We start from the raw sequence: 14,234 nt of genomic DNA, 5'->3' as shown, positions 1-14,234 counted from the left end.
CGGCCGACCGGCTCCCGTCATGACAGTGTTGACGGGGATTAGTGTAGTTTGGGGTGAGGCGAGTGAGAACTGTTTTGTTTACAAACAGACACGACCGTCGTTCCCGCGCAATTGTCTCCTTATTTATTGTGGCGGCGTGGCAGTGTTGTCACATATTGTGTCGTCACCACAGTGTTGCCACACGTTATATGTGGAGGAGACGACGTCTGCAGCCAGTGTGGAGGAGACGACGTCTACAGCCAGTGTAGAGGAGACGACGTCTACAGCCAGTGTGGAGGAGACGACGTCTACAGCCAGTGTGGAGGAGACGACGTCTACAGCCAGTGTGGAGGAGACGACGTCTGCAGCCAGTGTGGAGGAGACGACGTCTAGAGCCAGTGTGGAGGAGACGACGTCTGCAGCCAGTGTGGAGGAGACGACGTCTACAACCAGTGTGGAGGAGACGACGTCTACAGCCAGTGTGGAGGAGACGACGTCTGCAGCCAGTGTGGAGGAGACGACGTCTACAGCCAGTGTGGAGGAGACGACGTCTGCAGCCAGTGTGGAGGAGACGACGTCTACAGCCAGTGTGGAGGAGACGACGTCTACATCCAGTGTGGAGGAGACGACGTCTACAGCCAGTGTGGAGGAGACGACGTCTACAACCAGTGTGGAGGAGACGACGTCTACAGCCAGTGTGGAGGAGACGACGTCTACAGCCAGTGTGGAGGAGACGACGTCTACAGCCAGTGTGGAGGAGACGACGTCTGCAGCCAGTGTGGAGGAGACGACGTCTACAGCCAGTGTGGAGGAGACGACGTCTACAGCCAGTGTGGAGGAGACGACGTCTAGAGCCAGTGTGGAGGAGACGACGTCTGCAGCCAGTGTGGAGGAGACGACGTCTACAGCCAGTGTGGAGGAGACGACGTCTACAGCCAGTGTGGAGGAGACGACGTCTACAGCCAGTGTGGAGGAGACGACGTCTACAGCCAGTGTGGAGGAGACGACGTCTACAGCCAGTGTGGAGGAGACGACGTCTGCAGCCAGTGTGGAGGAGACGACGTCTGCAGCCAGTGTGGAGGAGATAACAATAATGTTATCATGAAGTGAGAGTGCATCTCTCTGAAGGGTCGCTGGTGGATGCTGGTGGAAAGTCTATTAAGGTGAGAGTGGGAGAGTCAGATAACCAGATCGCCAGCTCAAGTCACTCCATTCTCTAATTTATATATATATATATATATATATATATATATATATATAATATATATATATAATATACCCGGGGTACCCGGCGTTGCCCGGGTGCCTCTGTGTGTCCCATCTGTCTATATATCCATCCATCTGTTGATTAGATATATAGCAAATTATAACAAAATCCACTTAGCCCTACCCTGACCAGCCTGTGTCTGTCTGTCCAAAGCTGGAGACCAGACGCTTGCGGCTAGACTCACCCAAATTTGCAGGGGGACTGGTCTGGGGTACGGGAAGGACATAGGCTGGTCGCAGTTGTCATAATTCAACAGGTAACAGCGTGGCAGCGTCACATCCTGACCCCCACGACGATTGTTGGCACTGCTTCTTATCGAAATCTTTTGTAAACTACAAAATGTAAACAAACTTTGTGTACAAAATATATACCATTATTCACTGACCTCGAGAAAATTAACACTATCAGTAACAAATATTTTTTTTAGCTTTACTATGGGAGTAAATACATGAAACAAACGATGCTTTCACAGCTCAGAGAGAGAGAGAGAGAGAGAGAGAGAGAGAGAGAGAGAGAGAGAGAGAGAGAGAGAGAGAGAGTGTGTGTGTGTGTGTGTGTGTGTGTGTGTGTGTGTGTGTGTGTGTGTGTGTGTGTGTGTGTGTGTAAGAGAGAGTGTGTGTGTAAGAGAAAAAGAGAGAGAGAGAGTGTGTGACCCTGTCTCACCAGAATACACATGGGAGCGTGACTATCAGGACATGGGAGAAAGACAAATGGGAGGACAGTATTGACTCACCCCCCCCCCCTCCCCCCAGATAACCCACAAGAGTGACTTAAGAAACCTTTGTTTGTCTGGTCACATATTGGTCTCTTCCGTTCATAACGGTCTGTCTCGGTCATATTATTTTTATCCTATCCCGGTCATATTGGCCTTTTGCACACACATTGTAATTTTCCTATCATATGGCTCACTTCCCAAATCAATACTATCATTAATAACATTGATGGATTGATGATTAGAGTTGGAATGCTTCGTATATGATAAGCGGCTTCGCTCACTCATTAGGAAACCAATCAGTTAAGGAGATGAGTGGAAGACACAGCCAGTGGCTGGTGAAGCTTCCGAGACGAGTTCCTCAAGTATTGTGGGAGGATCACGACCTCCTCCGCGGGTATTAATAACGGAGAGGTGCAGGAGTGGGCTCACTCTTGCCTCTAAATGTTCGTCCCGCGGATAGTGTGTCTTGGGGGTCACTGTGATCCGTGTGTGTGTGATGACCGAATCGTTACTCAGAGGACGATAGCTGGTTATGGTAAGGTGGTTCAGTGACGATCCAACCTGGCTACCATTCACTCAGAGGACGATAGCTGGTTATGGTAAGGTGGCTCAGTGACGATCCAACCTGGCTAACATTAACTCTGAGGACGATAGCTGGTTATGGTAAGGTGGCTCAGTGACGATCCAACCTGGCTAACATTAACTCTGAGGACGATAGCTGGTTATGGTAAGGTGGTTCAGTGACGATCCAACCTGGCTAACATTAACTCTGAGGACGATAGCTGGTTATGGTAAGGTGGCTCAGTGACGATCCAACCTGGCTAACATTAACTCTGAGGACGATAGCTGGTTATGGTAAGGTGGCTCAGTGACGATCCAACCTGGCTACCATTCACTCAGAGGACGATAGCTGGTTATGGTAAGGTGGCTCAGTGACGATCCAACCTGGCTAACATTCACTCAGAGGACGATAGCTGGTTCTAGTAAGCTGGTTCAACTGACGACTCAACCTCGTTTCTCTTGACTCTCAAACCCGTAGCTGCTACTGCTGGAATGGTTCAGATTTGGAAGATCTACTTGGTGAACTTTGAAGCCCTTTCTGAAGCTTTTAAGCTTCAAACTCTTGTTCCCTCCCTTCTTCTCTCCCTCTCCCTACCTCCCTACTCTCACCCCCACCACCTCCCTCCCTCTCCCTACCTAATTGTCTGTGTGGGAGATAGCATCAGTATTACTATGATTTAAGTATGAGGACAGATTGTCCACTGATGTGCTATTGCTCTATTGCAGGCGATGAGTCACAATAACGTGGCTAAAGTATGTTGACCAGACCACACACTAGAAGGTGAAGGGACGACGACGTTTCGGTCCGTCCTGGACCATTCTCAAGATCGACTTGAGAATGGTCCAGGACGGACCGAAACGTTGTCGTCGTCCCTTCACCTTCTAGCGTGTGGTCTGGTCAACATTGCTCCATTGCTGCACTTTCAGAAGGTTCAGACCATTCTGAACATTCTGAATATTCTGAATTTTCAAAATATTCTGAACATTCTGAACATATCCTCCTTACTTTAGAGTTAACCTAAGAATCTCGTATGTCTCAATCATGTAATCTTTATTTTATCATTTTTTTTTTGCCAGCACTGCATGTATGTGTGTTAACAGAAAGCTATGTTCTTCGCACAATGCAAGAGTAGAGCTGCTGCTCCTGGACTCCGCCTCTCAACTGAGGGTCGTGGGTGTGAGACATCCCCTCATGGCTCTTGGCATGTCTATATTTATATCCAGATGTGGGTGGAGATTTTTCCTCTTCATGTGCTTCCCTCTAATGCCTTCCCCTCTTCTCGACCCCTCATAGAGGAAGTTCCTCTTTTGTCCCCTTGGCTCATTCTTCTTGCTCAGTTTCCCTTTGTGTCCCGTTGTATGTCCCCTCACCGTAATGTCACCCCCTATGTCCCCATGTCAGTCTTCCCGGAGCAGTTATGGTATCAGTTCCAACAGTTCAAACAGCCCTGGTATTCGAACCTTTCCAGTGTACACTCTGGTTCATGCCCGCTCATGTCCAGGAATACCACATTGACCTCTTGGCCTCAGGAATACCACATTGACCGCTTGGCCTCAGAAATACCACATTGACCTCTTGGCCTCAGGAACACCACATTGACCGCTTGGCCTCAGAAATACCACACTGACCTCTTGGCCTCAGGAACACCACATTGACCTCTTGACCTGTCCTGATAAGCGTGTTACCAGCTTGGCACCCCGGCCCCACCCATCTTCCTCCTCATTAAGCTGAGTGATTGTTATCATGTCGATGGCCTGCTGCGTCGTTATCGATATATTTATGGCTATGGAGGGGTTATCGTAATAATGTATTGCCTTACGATTGGTGACGATAGCAGTAAAGGTATTTATAACATGTCTCACAATCACGAATAGGAAGAGAAATCGAAGAGGAAAGTTAGGAGATAGAGAGAGAGAGAATATGTAATGGACTAAAGGAAACACAGAGCACACGAGAGTAAGATTGATAGACACAATCTTCAGAGAATACGGAAATACGCAAATCGTAAAATCATCTGAAATTTCTACACCTTTATATCTGTTAGATCTTTCTCTTCTAAGACGTTATCTGTTAGACGTTCTCAATCCATTGGCCTCGATAGGTTAGGTTAGCTTAGCTTAACTTAGGTTAGGTTAGGTTAGGTTAGGTTAGGTTAGGTTAGGTTAGGTTAGCTTAGCTTAGCTTAGGTTAGGTTAGCTTAGGTAAGGATAGGTTAGGTAAGGTTGCATTCGTACGTTTCTGCGTAAGGAAAATCGTTGCATTTTTTACGGAGTAGAATATTGAGAGAATATTGTGTGTGTAGAGACTCGATCCCCAGGTCACCTTTGGCTCAGGGCGGGTCATAAGGTCCAGCTGGTATTCACCTAGTTGTATTTGCGGGGATTGAGCTTTGCTCTTTCGGCCCGCCTCTCAACTGTCAATCAACTGTTTACTAACTACTTTTTTTTCACACCACACACACACACACACACACCCCAGGAAGCAGCCCGTGACAGCTGACTAACTCCCAGGTACCTATTTACTTCCAGGTAACAGGGGTATTCAGGGTGAAAGAAACTTTGCCCATTTGTTTCTGCCTGGTGCGGGAATCGAACCCGCGCCACATAATTACGAGTCCTGCGCGCTATCCACCAGGCTACCAGGCTCCCTGGTGTGTCGATGAAAGTGTTCACAGCTGCGTTCATGTACGAGGGTTCGAGCCGAAGCCCACGAGACACCCAGCGTCTCGAAGCTCGGCTTGAGACGTTGGGTGTTCGGACATCAGCTCATGGAAGAGTTCGTCTGAAGCATTATAGGAACGGTCTCAGCTTCCCCAAGCTGTTTCCTTCATTAATGTTGTTATGTTGGAGAGGTGGGTGTCCCCGTGGGCGAGGCTGTGGAGGTGGTCGCTGCCACAACACCCGGAGTGAGAGCCTTCACCACCTGGTGGACCACTTCCACATCCATTCAAACTATAAGTTTGGTGCAAGTGTTGTCAACAGCTGCGGCGAGTGGCTGCGGCACCTGGCTCCTGTAGCTGGCTCCTCTAGCTGGGATAGCTGGCTCCTGTAGCTGTGGTAGCTGGCTCCTGTAGCTGGGGTAGCTGGCTCCTGTAGCTGGGGTAGCTGGCTACTGTAGATGGCTACTGTAGCTGGCTCCTGTAGCTGGCTCCTGTAGCTGGCTCCTGTAGCTGGGATAGCTGGCTGCCTTAACATCTTGTGCATGGGAGAGATATTATGAGTCTTTACAGACATGGCCGGAAGAGGGCTTTATTTACTCTCTCCCTCTCTCTCCCTCTCTCCCCCCCCCCCGCAGTGGTTCATCCTGGTTTTCCTTCTTTTCTCTCAATTCCTTTACATATATTCTTACCATTTTCGGTATTTCGTTCTCGACTCTATATTAGAAATCCCTCGTTCGAATCCCGAGACCAAAAATGATTGGGCACATTTCCTTCCACCTAATGGCGCTGTTCACCAAGGAGTAAATAGATATCCTGGACTTAGAGAACTGTTGTGGTGTTGCATCGAGGGAAGGGGTAGGGATTCAACCCCTCGGGGAGGGGGGGGGGAATATATACAATCCTATAGTATATATATGCATATATACACGGGCTAGCTGTCCCCGGACAAAACTGATTATATTTTTCCTTCCTGCCGTCAAGACAGTGGCGTCGTGGGTGGCACTCAGGACTGGACTATGGCACAGGGCCACCAGCTCCTGCCATTACTGGTCGACATTGATTCTTGCCTCGAAATGGAGTTGGTGTGGCACTGGTGCCGTGCAGGGTGCCATGGGTGTCACTATGGTGGCACGTTGATGGTGTATGGTGACGTATTGATGTATGGTGACACGTTGATGGTGTATGGTGTACGGTATGGTGACGTGTTGATGATTATTGTGACACGTTGATGGTGTATGGTGTACAATAAGGTGGTGGTGTGGTTACGGTGCTCTTGCAGGTGAGTATGGTGAGTGGTGAGAGACGCACACAGGGAGCTAGTGTGTACACCATGGTGAGAGACGCACACAGGGAGCTAGTGTGTACACCACGGTGAGAGACGCACACAGGGAGCTAGTGTGTACACCATGGTGAGAGACGCACACAGGGAGCTAGTGTGTACACCATGGTGAGAGACGCACACAGGGAGCTAGTGTGTACACCACGGTGAGAGACGCACACAGGGAGCTAGTGTGTACACCATGGTGAGAGATGCACACAGGGAGCTAGTGTGTACACCACGGTGAGAGACGCACACAGGGAGCTAGTGTGTACACCATGGTGAGAGACGCACACAGGGAGCTAGTGTGTACACCATGGTGAGAGACGCACACAGGGAGCTAGTGTGTACACCACGGTGAGAGACGCACACAGGGAGCTAGTGTGTACACCATGGTGAGAGACGCACACAGGGAGCTTGTGTGTACACCACGGTGAGAGACGCACACAGGGAGCTAGTGTGTACACCACGGTGAGAGACGCACACAGGGAGCTACATCACAGCTTTGGCAACATTAATTAAATTCCAACTAGTTGGTTGTTCCATCTTGCTTCTTGGACATTCTTCCTTGTTTAACCTTATTGCTTGTTTAGTAATGCTGAATGTATTTTGCTTTTGTCTTATTATGTGTGTGTGTGTGTACTCATCTAATTGTGCTTGCGGGGGTTGAGCTCTGGCTCTTTGGTCCCGCCTCTCTACCATCAATCAACAGGTACACACACACACAAACCTGTGTATGTGTGGAAGGGGGGGCGGCGTATGTGCGTGTCCATGTATGTGTGTGTGTACTAACCCTTCGCTCCAATAACACCAGAAAGAAAAAAAGAAAATTATACGAAAAAAATTGCTTTTTTCAAATGTAATTTTTTGTAACTATGTCTCTCCCCCCCCCCCTCACCTTCCCCCCACCTCCTTCCCCTCTAAAAATAGTGTTTTAAATAAAATACTTTTTTGAATTTTTTATATATTTATTTTTGTCAAAGTTTTGTTCATTTTTACTGATTGTAATATTGGTAAAAATGCAACTTTTATTAGAGAAATTATATATGGGATACGAGCACAATATTTTCATATAGAAGGTTCTTTTGGTACGGGAGACATCTGAGACTGCTGCCCTCTCTGTGGTGGGTACGGGAGGCATCTGAGACTGCTGCCCTCTCTGTGGTGGGTACGGGAGGCATCTGAGATTGCTGCCCTCTCTGTGGTGGGTACGGGAGGCATCTGAGACTGCTGCCCTCTCTGTGGTGGGTACGGGAGGCACCTGAGACTGCTGCCCTCTCTGTGGTGGTGGCTCTTAATGGCTGCCTTTCCCCTGGTGGTCGCTTTCCACGCTTGGCTTACATCAAATGACAGCTGTTCACTGCTGCCTTCCCTCTTATAGTCACTGTCTACGGCTGTCTTTCCTCTGGTGGTTCTTCAGTGCAGAAAGAACTCACAATAACTTGGCGCAGCAACGTTAAAGTCAGCAGGAAGGGAGAGGAGGAGGTTCTCACTGAGGAAACTCTGTGTAGGAACTTACCTCAGGGAGATAGAATTCCAAGACTACAAAGCCAGAGTGCATATGGGGGGGGGGGGGACGTATGGTGTGAAACCCTGATTAGGCTTCAGTGGAAGCCTGAGGAGCCCTAAGGGATTGAGTGGAATCCCAGGTTGTGATTCTTTGGAGCATGTCGTGGCACAGTGGTGTAAGGCGTGTGATTGGGATTACCCATCAGATCACAGGTTCGAATCCTCATCTCGGCTCCTAATGATTTGATCACTAATGCGTCACATTAATGTGATTAATTTGATAACATTCGGAGCATTCAATAACATTAACAACATTGAATGTTTAATTACTTCCTTCAACACCGTCAACAAATGAGACGTATTAGTAACAATTAAAGCAACGTTATATTAATGTTTTCTACCCATCTGCTCGATAGGTTAGGTGGGTTGATTGGGTGAGTACGTTTCTGATCAGGCAAAACTATTGCACTTTTTTCCGGAGTGGCAAAGCCAGAGACCGGGAGCTAGGTCTCGACCTCCTGGGAACATGGTCTTACTAACGTGTTTTCTAAGATATAGTTACTGGGTATAAACGTTGACTTGATTAGACGGCCACCTCACAGTGGTGTGTGGTGAGGTTGACTTCACCTCACAGTGGTGTGTGGTGAGGTTGACTTCACCTCACAGTGGTGTGTGGTGAGGTTGACTTCACCTCACAGTGGTGTGTGGTGAGGTTGACTTCACCTCACAGTGGTGTGTGGTGAGGGTGACTTCACCTCACAGTGGTGTGTGGTGAGGGTGACTTCACCTCACAGTGGTGTGTGGTGAGGGTGACTTCACCTCACAGTGGTGTGTGGTGAGGTTGACTTCACCTCACAGTGGTGTGTGGTGAGGTTGACTTCACCTCACAGTGGTGTGTGGTGAGGTTGACTTCACCTCACAGTGGTGTGTGGTGAGGTTGACTTCACCTCACAGTGGTGTGTGGTGAGGGTGACTTCACCTCACAGTGGTGTGTGGTGAGGGTGACTTCACCTCACAGTGGTGTGTGGTGAGGTTGACTTCACCTCACAGTGGTGTGTGGTGAGGTTGACTTCACCTCACAGTGGTGTGTGGTGAGGGTGACTTCACCTCACAGTGGTGTGTGGTGAGGGTGACTTCACCTCACAGTGGTGTGTGGTGAGGTTGACTTCACCTCACAGTGGTGTGTGGTGAGGGTGACTTCACCTCACAGTGGTGTGAGGTGAGGGTGACTTCACCTCACAGTGGTGTGTGGTGAGGTTGACTTCACCTCACAGTGGTGTGTGGTGAGGTTGACTTCACCTCACAGTGGTGTGTGGTGAGGGTGACTTCACCTCACAGTGGTGTGTGGTGAGGTTGACTTCACCTCACAGTGGTGTGTGGTGAGGGTCTGCTCAACACCACACAGAGTGGTCTAGTGAGGAATGTCTGCTCAGCGCCTCTCAGAGAATGTCGTGCAACTCAACACTGGAGCCACTACTGCGTTCTGCCCTTGCAATAGTTGAAGTGTTGCAGCAAGTATGCCGCGCACAGAACTACTCTCCTCAGAAGGAGCGCATACTACGCAGTTAATATAACTATTCCTTTCATGAGAGTAATGACACAGTTTGAGTGATGGCGTAATGAAACTCAAGTTAGCGAGACATTAAACATCTTGGGACGGTGAAGCCAAACACTGGAGGAAGGATGATATTGAGACAAGGAGTCCAGCTGTCAGGCGGACACTTGTCAGTCATCTTGACACGTTTGGACCAGCAACACCTGCAGGACCACCACTAGCTGACGGTGTCGACAAGTGTTGAGGTACTGGGACACCTGCCACAGTACCACAGTAGGACACCAGCTGTGTCTGGTGACACCAGCTGTGTCTGGTGACACCAGCTGTGTCTGGTGACACCAGCTGTGTCTGGTGACACCAGCTGTGTCTGGTGACACCAGCTGTGTCTGGTGACACCAGCTGTGTCTGGTGACACCAGCTGTGTCTGGTGACACCAGCTGTGTCTGGTGACACCAGCTGTGTCTGGTGACACCAGCTGTGTCTGGTGACACCAGCTGTGTCTGGTGACACCAGCTGTGTCTGGTGACACCAGCTGTGTCTGGTGACACCAGCTGTGATTACCGTGGCCAGCTGTCCGTGAGGTAGAGTGGGTGTAGGATAACAAGGATAACAAGAATAACAATCATTCAGTAATTGTCGCTGCAGGCGTGTGGTCGGCCTGCCCAAGTGGGCCTGCAAGATTCCTAATTAACATATATCTTTCACAACTCCCAAGTGCTTAGGCCTAGTGCATGACATGGCTTTAATTAGTTCAACCATCGACTATCACAGCAACACCTCACATCACACACACTTTCCTGTTCTCTTTCATCCTTCTTTGTATATTAGAATAGAGCATCTCTCTCTCTCTCTCTCTCTCTCTCTCTCTCTCTCTCTCTCTCTCTCTCTCTCTCTCTCTCTCTCTCTCTCTCTCTCTCTCTCTCTCTCTCTCCCTTAAGCTCTTCTTACTGTGATGACCACAGTGGACGGGTCGTCCTCCACTCCTCGCTCAGGTGGTCCAAATAAAGGAATTTCCGACAAGGAGTAGGGGGGGGGGAGGGGAGGGGAGGGGGACACTCACCAGCCTTCATGTAAACATCTTGTCATACTCAATTTTTCAATGTTTAGGTTGATTAAAGTTCAGCGCTTAATGTGTGTGTGTGTGTGTGTGTGTGTGTGTGTGTGTGTGTGTGTGTGTGTGTGTGTGTGTGTGTGTGTGTACGTCCCTAATTGTACTCACCTAGTTGTGTTTGCGAGGTTGAGGTCTGCCTCTTTGGTCCCGCCTCTATTCTGCCAATCAACACATCACTGCCTAATGCATTCCATTTATTAACTCCTCTGACACTGAAAAAAAATCGTTCTAATGTCTCTGTGGCTCATTTGGGTACTAAGTTTCCACCTGTGTCCCCTTGTTCGTGTTCCACTCATGATAGTTTCTTCTTTGTCCAATATGTCAATTCCTCTGAGAATTTTGAAGGTAGTGATTATGTCTCCCATTTCTCTTCTTTATTCCGGGGACGTGAGGTTTCGCTTCCGTAGCCTTTCTTCGTAACTCATGCCTCTCAGTTCTGGAACTAGTCTTGTGGCATACTTCTGAATTTTCTCTCTCTAGCTCTTTGCAAGGAATACTTGTCAGTGACACTGGTCTGTAATTTAGTGCCTCCTGTCTGTCCCCTTTCTTGAATAGTGGAGCTTCGTTTGCCTTTTCTCAGAATTCTGGAAGGATTCCTGCTTAGAATATTTTATTAAACCCATCAGTTAGTGGGTGACACAGGACCTCAGCAGCCTACTTCAGTAGCCATGGTTATGTTACGTCTGGCCCAATTGATTTTGTTGCATCTAGTTGCTTCAGGTGATTTTGTACCTCTTCCACTGTGACAACTATGTCATCCAGTGTTTCCTCCGGCCTTTCATCACACAACTCTGGTCTCCAGATGGGTTCCATTGTAAAGACCTCCTGGAATCTTTTGTTTAGTTCCTCACACACCTCCTTGTCGTTTTCCGAAAGACTTGTGATCAGTTTGTGGTTAGTGGGGTCGGTGAAGATCAGAGGTGCAATAGATACTCTGAGAGAAAACTCGATCAACATCAGAGGCCCGAGACCGTTCAACACGCTTCCATTATTTGTGATCAACCAGGCTGTGATTCATACTTCAGGCTGCGAGCAGCCGCGTCGAACAGCCTGGTTGACCTGACCATTAACCAGGAGGCCTGGTCAGAGACCGGGCCGCGGGAACCTTGACCCCCCGGAATTAACGCAAGGTAAGGTAGGTGTGTGGTTTGTGTGTGACTAACAATTAAACCAAGCGTAAACGAGCTAAGTAAAGCATAGAAAAAGACAGATGTAAAACAACAAAGTCGAATTGTAACACAGAGAAACATTCACTTACCCTCAAATGGGTTGGGACGTGCTGAGGCACTCTGAGAATGGCACTCTGCTCCCTTCAACCCAGACACACATCTCAGCTCCACCGCTCTGCATATCTTAGCAGACCCCGGTGTTGACACTACTCCCCCCCCCCTCTCCCTCTTCTACACCACGTACTGACACTTGCCCCACACCCCCAACACCCCCAACACCCCCTTCTGAGCTCGGTACACCCCCACCTTCCCCCACACTGGTCACACCTTCAGGCGGGACCAAAGAGCCAGAGCTCAACCCCCGCAAGCACAATTCGGTGAGTACACTACTCTCCGCCTCCTCTCTCACCCCATCTTACTCCTCCTACACAACCCACAAGTATTTTGTGTGGAATAATTAGGTTGAAGCGGTACAGGCGAAGGGAAAAATTCAAAATGTGAAGTATATAGTAGGAGTTATGAGAGGAGGCGCGTGAGAGTAGAGGTGAGAGCAGTGTCACCTCTGCTCTCACACACACACAACCCAACAACCCTAGGGGTCGTTAACTTGTGCTGGCGGGGTCATTGATGCTGTATAAGGGATTACTCTCTTATCAATATGACTTGTTTTGCTGTAACTCAAAACAATATATAACTAGAAACTCATGAATCGAGATATTCATGTGTCTCACTTGGTGATGCGTGTGAGCCTTGTGTGACAACCTCTCTCACCTTCCAATGTGTTCCTCACACTCACTCTCACCCTCCCTAGTACTCTCTCTCTCACTCACTCACACCCACACATTCTCCACGAACAAACGCCCTCTCCCTCCATCTGTCCATCCCACGCTCGCTCTCTCTCTCTCTCTCTCTCTCTCTCTCTCTCTCTCTCTCTCTCTCTCTCTCTCTCTCTCTCTCTCTCTCTCTCTCTCTCTCTCTCTCTCTCTCTCTCTCTAAGATAATAGTACCTAATACAATAGTACCATTAATTCTAACCTTCAATTAAATGACTTGAGACCCAGACATGAGTATGATAGAAACAAATGTAATAGAAAAAGCCGCATCAGTCCCCTGCAGGAGTGGACCCAGACTTTTAATCATGAGAGACGTCAGCCACAGAAAGTTGGCTTGGGAGAACTGAGAAGTACGCGGAGGTACAGATACATGGAGAGCTAAACTACTGAACGGGGAAACAGAAAATTTCTGAGTCAACATGTCAAGGGAGCCAAAGAATTAGAGGCAATGACGAACCATCTTGACGAGTTAGACGACCTCATGAGAATGAGTGACCAGTGTACTGAAATGTTAGTATCTGGTTTAAGTAGGAATTACTTAAGCAAGGAAGAGCCCAGAAGGTAAGGGCTAGCTTACCGAAGAGCAAAATCATGATGAGATGAGAAAATTCCCAGTAGGAATACCATGGGAATCAGAAATCAGAAAAAAGTGTACAATATATGATGATCTACGTCACCCCAGAGATGGCATGGAGCAGCAAACAAGTTTATCCCGGCCCAAAAGGAGAAAAATAAAAAGCAACAGAGAAATCCAAGGTTCAATCAGGCAGTTAAGGAAGCAAAGCAATTGAGTACAAGAACATGCAGAAACTACAGGAATAACAGAACACCAGAGAGCAGAGGGAGATACCAGAGCCAAATATAGATATAACAGAGCCAAATAGGCTCAGGAACCTGTTCACCAGTTGATTGACGGATGAGAGGTGGGGACCAAAGAGCCGAATCTCAACACAAGCACACCTAGGTGAGTACTCTGCACCCATTCTTGACAATCCCCCCTGCCCCACAACCCTTCATGACACCCCCTCCCCCCACAACCCATCATGATACACCCCCCCTCCCCCCACAACCCATCATACCGCCATTGTACCAACATATGCCGACATTCCATTCTTATATTGAATTCTTTTTCTGTGTTCCCGGCCGGTCTCCATCACTGACAGAGCCGGCGTGTTCCTCTTCCAATTTGGTCTACGCTGCATCTTTGAGCGAACCCACAATGTTGAATCATCTTGAGATGAACACAATCTTTCTCATATGAGAAGTGTGAAGGTTTTGTATCACTCAGTCTTTACCGGGTGGCACTCTTAGAGGCACTCTTAGAGGCACTCTCAGAGTGAAAACCTTAATAGGATTAAATAACAAGGATTGAGTTAGGTCCTTGAGTACCTCAAGGGCCGGTACATCCTGTTCCTAGTATGAGTAATCTGCCTTACATAGGAAGTAAACTCATTCGTATCAATGTTTCCCAACGAGGCTAAACTAACGCAACGGATCAGAACTCAGGTAATCTGCAATACAACATTATAAGATAAACGAGTCTCCAGACATTATCCC

The 14,234-nt window shown here is 48.4% G+C and overlaps 2 protein-coding genes across 3 annotated transcripts in view; both read left to right on the top strand.

Annotated features, from left to right (window-relative positions):
- LOC123767563 (pyrokinin-1 receptor) overlaps nucleotides 1-14,234 on the top strand; it is a 142,275-nt gene that overhangs the window by 74,993 nt on the left and 53,048 nt on the right. The window lies entirely within an intron of this gene.
- LOC138358785 (chondroitin proteoglycan 1-like) lies at nucleotides 20-1,084 on the top strand. The gene has a single exon (XM_069316960.1). The coding sequence runs from the start codon at nucleotides 20-22 to the stop codon at nucleotides 1,082-1,084; it is 1,065 nt and encodes a 354-aa protein (XP_069173061.1).

Source organism: Procambarus clarkii, chromosome 86, assembly GCF_040958095.1.
Source record: "Procambarus clarkii isolate CNS0578487 chromosome 86, FALCON_Pclarkii_2.0, whole genome shotgun sequence".
Taxonomy (NCBI): domain Eukaryota; kingdom Metazoa; phylum Arthropoda; class Malacostraca; order Decapoda; family Cambaridae; genus Procambarus; species Procambarus clarkii.
Note: the sequence above shows the minus strand (reverse complement) of the source record. Positions and strands in the feature narration are given on the sequence as shown.